The 7,982-nt window shown below is 48.7% G+C and overlaps 4 protein-coding genes across 4 annotated transcripts; all 4 read right to left on the bottom strand.

Annotated features, from left to right (window-relative positions):
* Positions 1-63: 63 nt before the first annotated feature.
* On the bottom strand, positions 64-2,804 carry BDV27DRAFT_168782 (OPT family oligopeptide transporter). Its single transcript, XM_032074861.1, has 3 exons — positions 2,312-2,804; positions 2,100-2,267; positions 64-2,044 (listed from the first exon to the last, which is right to left on the bottom strand). Exons 1-3 carry the CDS (start codon positions 2,538-2,540, stop codon positions 114-116), a joined length of 2,328 nt encoding a protein of 775 aa, XP_031922258.1. The 5' UTR covers positions 2,541-2,804; the 3' UTR covers positions 64-113.
* Positions 2,805-3,846: 1,042 nt separating this feature from the next.
* On the bottom strand, positions 3,847-5,277 carry BDV27DRAFT_168778 (uncharacterized protein; the record flags this gene model as incomplete). The annotated part of the gene is made up of 4 exons (XM_032074860.1): positions 4,774-5,277; positions 4,292-4,718; positions 4,132-4,212; positions 3,847-4,089 (listed from the first exon to the last, which is right to left on the bottom strand). The coding sequence occupies exons 1-4, from the start codon at positions 4,818-4,820 to the stop codon at positions 3,847-3,849; spliced, it is 798 nt and encodes a 265-aa protein (XP_031922256.1). The 5' UTR covers positions 4,821-5,277.
* On the bottom strand, positions 4,785-5,277 carry BDV27DRAFT_136565 (uncharacterized protein). Its single transcript, XM_032068792.1, has one exon. It carries the CDS (start codon positions 5,268-5,270, stop codon positions 4,980-4,982), a length of 291 nt encoding a protein of 96 aa, XP_031922257.1. The 5' UTR covers positions 5,271-5,277; the 3' UTR covers positions 4,785-4,979.
* A 593-nt stretch (positions 5,278-5,870) lies between these two features.
* On the bottom strand, positions 5,871-7,839 carry BDV27DRAFT_149812 (rRNA 2'-O-methyltransferase fibrillarin-like protein; the record flags this gene model as incomplete). The annotated part of the gene is made up of 5 exons (XM_032071124.1): positions 5,871-6,951; positions 7,003-7,271; positions 7,325-7,506; positions 7,567-7,614; positions 7,686-7,839. The coding sequence occupies 5 exons, from the start codon at positions 7,837-7,839 to the stop codon at positions 5,871-5,873; spliced, it is 1,734 nt and encodes a 577-aa protein (XP_031922255.1).
* Between the last annotated feature and the right edge of the window lie 143 nt (positions 7,840-7,982).

Raw genomic sequence — 7,982 nt, 5'->3', positions numbered from 1 at the left:
TTTTTTTAGTTGTATGTGTTGGAAGTAGGTGCTTTCAGTTCTGGAGAAGAGGTATATTGACTTCGTGTATCTATATACATGTAGTATGTATACTAAAGAGATGAGTGATTCATTTACAAACAATGATCCGGATTACCCTGTGGATTTCCCCACCATGTAGGAAACGGGCGTTCCTTACCAGCAGCCCCGAGGACGGCAAAGGAGAGAATGAAGATGATGATTTGAGATCCTCCATCCATCGCAGCACCGATAAGGTAATTGTATTTGTTATAGATCTCTGGTAGCCGGCGTCTGAGCCAGAACTGCGAGAAGAGGCCGACAACAATGGATGACCAAATCCACGATGTATTTCCATAGTATGGGTTACCGGCGTAAGACACGATGATCGCTGTGTTAAGCGGCAGCTTTCGGAGACGAGGAATCACTTTCAGTAGACCCCAGTGCAGGATTGGCAAGGCAAGGCCGATGACTAGACACAGGGGGACGATGAGATAACGACTGTTAACGCCGTACATGTCCTTTGCGAGTGCCCATGTGATCGCCTGGGTGTTTAATCCTTGCACGGTTGAACCACTCCAGACGTTGTTTCCTACAGGATCGAGGAGGATCTCTCGTTGGGAGCTCACAATTGTGGTCATGACGACGTAGTTTAAGGCTGCGCCGAGAAGGGTGCCGTATATTTGGGTGGCGAACATGACGCGGTGTGGGACTTTGGTGTATTGTCCGACTTTGAGCCAGTTGGCTAGGTTGACGGAGAGAAGGATACACTGGTGGGACCAGCTGGCGAAATAGAGATTGGCCAGGGGGCGGCCGGGATGAAGCGCACCTGCCACCATCTTGGACAGCTGGTTGGTGGAGACTCCAGTCCCGTAGAGACCGTAAAGTACGCAGGAGAAAGGTGCAATGAAAGCGCCGAGAAGAAGAGAAACGATGTAGCCCCAGACTGGGAGAGTGGTTTCGCCTTTGATATTGACAATCAGTCCAGCGACAAAGGCCAGGACGAACAAAACCAGATACCACCACATCGGGACTTCCTTATACTTCAGCATCGCCTGATAGTGTGGATCCGGTTGAGTCTTGCTACGTGACTGCTTCCATGCGAGCAGCATGTCTTTGCCATAGAAAATGAAAACGTGGGTAATCAAAGCACCGATAGCCAGGTTCTGTGTTAGGTACCCCCAGACGGTGCTTGAAGTCAAAGCGGGTAGGCCTGTTTCCTTGAGCTTTGTGAAATCAATGGTTCCATGACTATTTATGACTGCTGACGTTGAGAACTGTGTGCCATTGCTCTGGAAAAGAGAAGTGGACATGAAGGGGAAGGTTTTCGCATCCCAGGCATTGCCGTAGTATAGACCGAGTATAGCAGCATACAGAATAACGTACCCGATCCAAGTGTTCAGCTGTTGCTTGATTGGTAAGGAAAGGTATGTGCTCTGAATATATTGCCAGTCCAGCGAAAAGTTCAAGAGGCCCATACCTTCGTTAGACGAAGCGCCTCCAAAGACTTTTGAAAAAATGGCCCGAGTGTGCTTTGGCGCGTTCATGGAGGCGAGACAGAAGATAGAAAATCCAGACAGCCAAGGCATGATGTACGCGGGAAATAATTCCCACACAGCAGTAAGTAACAGGGCCCAGCCAAACTTGGTCAGGCGAGCTTTGTTGGCACGCCGGTCAAAATGAAGATTCTGGTAGAGCACCACCTGGGGTAAGGTGGACCAGTACACCATTTCCGCCGGGTAGACAATCAGCGGCCGCATCAAACCTGCTAGGACAAATCCACAAAGGGCCATGGAAAAGGTTCCCAAAACTGCAGTGGTTGCAGATACACTATGGTTATAGAAAAGTCGTTCCACGGCATATATTTCCACACCATTGAGGCCGTTATTTCCAGATGATGCGATTAGGGCGGCTACTACATGCTCTTTGATGGTAAAGCGCTGACCAAAGTTGAGAAAGGTGAGCACTGTCTGAAGCCATTTCCATTTGAACCTATCAGGACGAGGAGTAATCAGGGCCCAGGCTTCACCAAAAACATAGACGAGCACTATAGGCAAGTATGTAAGTAGACAGCACAGTCACCAAAAAGGGGGAAGGCCTACGCTGCAGAAAGACCGCAGACACTTGCGCTTGATATGGCTTGAAGACATAGAGCATGGTAATCACGCTCGAGAGCGCAGTGAACACTGAGCCTAGGACGATAGAACGAAAGGTGAGAGAAGAATCACCGTCATCTCGGACGGAGACAATGAATTTCGATACATCAGCACCTGATGTGAAGCGTTAGCTGCAAGTAACAGGAACCTGAGATTACAGAGTCGGCTACCATTTCGGATGACAGGATGTCCCTTCACATATAAAACCTCATTGTCATCACCCCGAGATCCTATTGAGTCTTCGCCATCTGTTTCGCGTGGGTGGCCCGTCGCCTTCTGTTCACTGACCGTCTCATATGGTTCTTCTGACTTATTGCCACGTTTTGTCAGTTGAGAGCCATTTGAGACTTCACTCCCATCTGCTGGGGCTTCCACGTAGCTAGGCATTTTGGTGATGCCGAAGCGAGAAGAAGGCGGGTCAGGAGGGGATGAAAGATAAGAGGTAATTTAGATAGCTCCGGAGATGGAGGGATTATAGATATGGGGCTGAACTCCCATTCTGATCAATATTCCAGGGAGAGTGGAACGGAATATAGTGAGACATGCAGCATTTTATAGCCGGCGTCCAACGGTCTTCCGAGTTCCTTCGCATTGTTCATCTTGCTGCTAATGATCCCAATGGTGCGATTCGTAAGTTGAATGATAAGAGGTATTGTCAAGGCACGGTTACATCCAATGAATGGTGCGAATTTAGTTGCAATGGTGAAATCCGCGTAGTGCAGCAGGTTGGTTCCCACCGGGGGCCTCGTGACCAATTAAGCTTGCGGCTTTAGATTAACTCCCATGACAATCTTTGCCCTAAGATGGTGTTCCTCCTTAATAGAATATTTTAAGAGGGCCTTCTGGCCACCAGGATTGGTCCTTTCCAGACGTCTTTGTTACCGAAGCCTTGCACGGGGCACGTTCATGTCGGGAGTACATCCGAGAATTAATTAAATTTATTTAGTGAAGGTTCTTCGTATGGTAAGAAGTGGTGGGTCTCTAATTCTACGTATACTTCTAAAAAGTTAAACTCTTTGGAAAACAACACTAATATAGTACCCAAATCTAATGAATTAAGGCACCTGTGTGCCAAAGACCTAACCTAGAAATAATGGCTAAAGGATTCCCTCCAAGAGGGCCGACTTGTGTTACCTTTCGTCTCTGAAATCGACCAACCTGGCCGCTCTCACTTATGATAGCAGGGAAACAAAAGCGATAGAATCAAGCCCTTTTACGTGGCCTGAGCTGACAGACTTTTGGAGTATAGAAGATATATCATTACTACTGGCCCCTAATCCTCTTGCAATTAATCGTCCCTGCGAATGTCCCTGTGCGGAGGAGCCCATGCATTGCTCACTGTGCAACCGGCCTTGCGCTTGGAGTAAAGTACTTCCTGACAGCAGCCGAGTGCCAGGAGAGAACTTAAACTGAGGCGAAGCACAAGGCACCGATATCTGTGTAAAATAGACAAGTATACTGTTGGTTGCACATATATGCTGGACTGCCTTAACAAATTGTGATCTAAGCAACTATCGAATCATCCATCCCCTAGTAAATCACCGGCAGGGATTGTGTCAAATTTCAACTCAAACTTGGTTGTGCTCACTGAATGACGGCTCACAAGAGAACCCTACAGGGCAATACCATGCATACATCACTAGTTAAGGGATTCACTTTCTAGTTTCTGCCCAGAGTATAGACGCCAAAACGTCTAGAAAGACAAGTAATTGATCATTACCGGCTCCTGCTTTATCACCTTGATTCGTGCTAGATGAAGGGGATAGAGCGAAAGTATCTCTGGCCGCGTAGCCGCGGGTGGCAACTCGCCGCTGCCACATTGCAGGACGTGCTGATGACCTAATAATGGCATTGCCTCATCGCCCTTGGACATTCGTGTCAATTCTTGATATTGTGAAAACGTGGCGGGGCTGAGTAGAAACATCCGACCAGTTGTCTATAAGAGTGCGTCGCGGTGGGAGTGGTCCCAGCCGGAGACATGTTGCTTCATCAGGTTGAGGAAGCAACCCAGGAATAGGTCGCTACAATTGGCGAATGCTTCGCTATCCAAGGTTAAGTACTTTGATAGTAGTTTAAACAGTGGGTGCGACATTTTTAGAACAATGCCGCTCAGCTGACAGGTATACTTTAAGAATGACTATCCCCAAGTTAGGCGAGATGCTCATAAGCTGGAAAGTCGCCATAAAGGTTTTAGAGGTGAGCAAGGGGCTTTCTGCCTTTATGTTGGCTTTGTAGGTATCGAAACAACCGGTTTGGAGTTGAAAACCAGTCTTCACCTGTTCCCCTTTCAGAAGTATTGTAACTGTGGTGATCTGTGCCAGCCAATCGCTATTTTGAAGCGACGCCATGAATGTAGGGGACGTCTGCCACCGCCCACAAGCCGAGTTTCCATCAACATACTTGTCCATAATGCTAAGACAGTGTAGGACTTTCTGCTGAGTAACTGTTGTTCCACGATCTGGTGCTACAGTTGACGGCGCAGATTGCCGGGGAACTATCGGCTGGGCAGCGTCGCCTACATGTTCGTGTGGCGCCTTGCCCGTCTGGCATTGGGCATCGTTTTTACTATACCAGACGTACTTGGCAATATGCCATCTCTTCAACCGCGCTTTGTACATACGTCTGTGAATTCAATGACTCAGCAGACATGGCGATAGAGGTAGACATCTATCTATCTTACATAGCTTGGAATTGATGCTCTCGTCGCATATGTTCTATAACTTCTACAAGAGGCTTCTGGCAGTAAGGCTCGTGACTGTTGCCCTATGTTCGGTGAAGTCCGCTTCTGTGGCCCATTTTTTCGTCGGCATCTTGTCTCAGAGTGCCCTAGCCTGACGACTTAAAAGGTTGCATGGCTGCCTTAGTGCGGGGTTGGACAGGAATCAGGCTTTGGCACGATTGCCGTGAGGTCTTGAAAATCGACTTCGACGCTTGGAGAAGAGAACTCTGTAGCCGTCGCAGGGAATCAATGTTGACGGACACCACGTTGGGAACTGTACTGATAGTGGCCTCTGTCGACTTTCGGGAGAATCCCACACCGGTCTGAGGTAAAGCTAAGAAGCGCACTGCAAACCAACACGGTATATGTAGGAGGCTTGAAGTTATCAAGGATCCCATGCTGCCGCTAATTATCCACAGTCCCATCTTTCCGGGATTAGTGCCAATCATTCCACACTTTTCGTTATACCCTCTCTTCCTCGCTTAAATCTTCCCGGTGAGATCTGTAAGAATCACTGTGGAAGGCGTTGTATAGTCATGCGAATAGATCAATCGAAACTAAAGGAGCTTCTCCGGTGTACCCGAGTTTATTCTCGTATCAAGTCCGTCATTGATCCAAATTAAAAGTCAAATACCCAATGGAAGAAGGATGATGAGATTCAGAGAATTGACGATGCTGGAGGTACAAAAGTAGCATGTCGATCACATGGCCAACGCGTGCTTCGAGTGAACCTTTTAATTGAGCCACGAGATCCAGACAAGATCCCTTACGAGTGTGAAGGTAGGACATCAGAAGCTATTGAACGGAGTACCGGTTGCTATTATTTCCCAGGCCCAACAGATGTATGTATGTATCATGTATCTCTGGACAATGATCATGCAAAATCATACAAGCGCCCTGAAGAACAACTATCAACGCTATATGGACATCATAAATGATGTTAAAACAAATCGAAGGTCTGCAAGCCTAATAGATGACGAGGGTATTTGAACTTCAACCTAATAGTTCATCACAGGGCCACCACTCCCAGGCCCAGGCTTTTCTTCATATGGTCCATCATATCCAGTATAATCGTCTAACGATCTGTAGCCCTGAGGAGGGCCAGCATCGCGCCCACGGCCTCTCCCACGTTGCCCCCCTCGGTTTGAGTGCCCTCTACCTCTGGAACCGGACCCACGTCCACGTCCACGGTATGATCCGCCACGGCGATGACCGTCGTCGTGATGATGGCGGCCACCATGGCGTGGGTTATAGGGGGCGGGCCTTCCTGATGATGGACCGTCCTGGCCAGTTCCGCCTGAATTTTGGTATGAAGTGTCTTCATCACGATCTTGCTGGTGACGTCTCTTATGATTCTTATTCAAGAATTGACTTTCCCACTCTCCTTCATGGGGGTTTTGTTCTTCCACACGCAAAACCATTTTCTCGCCAACGACTGTTTCAAAAGTGAAAGCTTTATCAGCAGGCACAGGGTGCCAGTTTTGTATTTTGCCAGCATCAATAGGACGGGCACCTTTGCGCACCGCTAAGACTACCACGGGCTGTGGGTTTTCTGTGTAATACTTCTCTGTTGCTGGGACAGGAGTTAACCGAGCAGCCCAGACTCTATGTTCAAAGACTGCGGTGCCGGTAACCTTCCACTTGAGCTTCTTGCCAAGACCGCCAACCTTGTCTAGAATTGACCGAGGCGCAGGGCGAGGCGTGATTAGTATACTGTTAGCCATGTACTTAAGGTCATTAGAATCAGCAAGCCCCGAGGGCAGCATTGGGTTCAGTATTTGACTGATCAAACGACTGGAGTCCGCATTGGATATGAGGTACCCGGTATAGAAGATGGTGCGCTTAATGCACAGTGGGCCATACGGCGACTTTGTCCCATTGGCTGACCGGTTGCGGACAGCATCGTTGTGAGAATTGATCATACGTTGTACTTCGGCTGTTTCAATCACTGGCGACAGAAACGCAGCCCCTTCCACTACCTGTATCACTTCCGCATTAACTGCTTTTCTGGGAGAGGGGTTCTGCGCAGTCTGAAACCTCCGGTTCAGCTGCTCAAAGAACTCTCGGAAATGTTTAACACTGGGTTTGGGTCAGAGGCAAAAGTGGTACATAGATGGACATTGCACTCACTGTTTCACACGGTCCTCGTAAACACGTATTTCATCGGCCTGGTTATATGTGAGAATGAGGTCTTCAAGAAAAGATTGCTTGAACTCCATAGTAGTTGAGAACCGCTCGCTGTTTGGTCCAACTTCTGGCTTGAGGCAAATGAGGTCAAACTCCAGTTTCCTACTGTCCACTACACGCCTGACAAGGCTTGCAAACCCACTCTCGCCTCGGCCAGTGAGAAGCACTGTCAGAGCGTCTTTCTGCTCCATGCTGAGCTTGACCAATTGTACCTACGTCCTATCAGTCAACATGCCAGTCTTAGTTCAGTATACGTGAGCCGCACGATTTGCTCATTCCACCATCCCTCCCAGCCCCGTGGTTCTTCTTTTTCAAGACCTTCCCCGGTGGCGGCAAGTAGATTCGGGTCATGCCACCATCCCCCGTTTGCGAAGCTCTCGTAGGCTTGAAGGAAACCGATGGTCGGCCCGTTCCATAACTGCGGATTAGGGAGAGGGCTCTGGAATACTGAATGATATTAACCCAAAGACCCCTTACGGCGATCTCCATTATGTTGTATAGTCTTACATGTGTTATCGAAGTCGTAGACATGGATCGCTTTTACTTGGGCCACGGCTGTTGTGCAGACGGAGGCAACAAAGTTAGTATTGCCATAAGCTATGAAATGCAGAAAAACGATCACTCACGTGGCAGATCTCGATTGATAATTGACCACCGTCTTAAACCTGTAATAGTGCGTGAAGGGGAACGTTGATAATCCTGGGCTAGTGACCCGTTTGCCTGGCCGCGCGCCATTGCGGCAGAGTGGTTCGCAGCTACCACAGCTCTTGCAGACTTCATGCTGTTGCGCTGACCTCTAAAATGCTCCTGGACCACTGAACCCGTTAGTGCATCCCCGTCGCCAAGTGTAGACTGGCTGTGTTGGTGACGGCGACCGGTTGTACGAGTCGAAGAACGAGGATCAAAGGTTCGTGGTGGAATTT

The sequence above is a fragment of the Aspergillus caelatus genome, assembly GCF_009193585.1.
Source record: "Aspergillus caelatus strain CBS 763.97 unplaced genomic scaffold BDV27scaffold_280, whole genome shotgun sequence".
In the NCBI taxonomy this organism is placed as follows: Eukaryota; Fungi; Ascomycota; class Eurotiomycetes; order Eurotiales; family Aspergillaceae; genus Aspergillus; species Aspergillus caelatus.
This window is presented reverse-complemented; position numbering and strand designations above follow the sequence as displayed.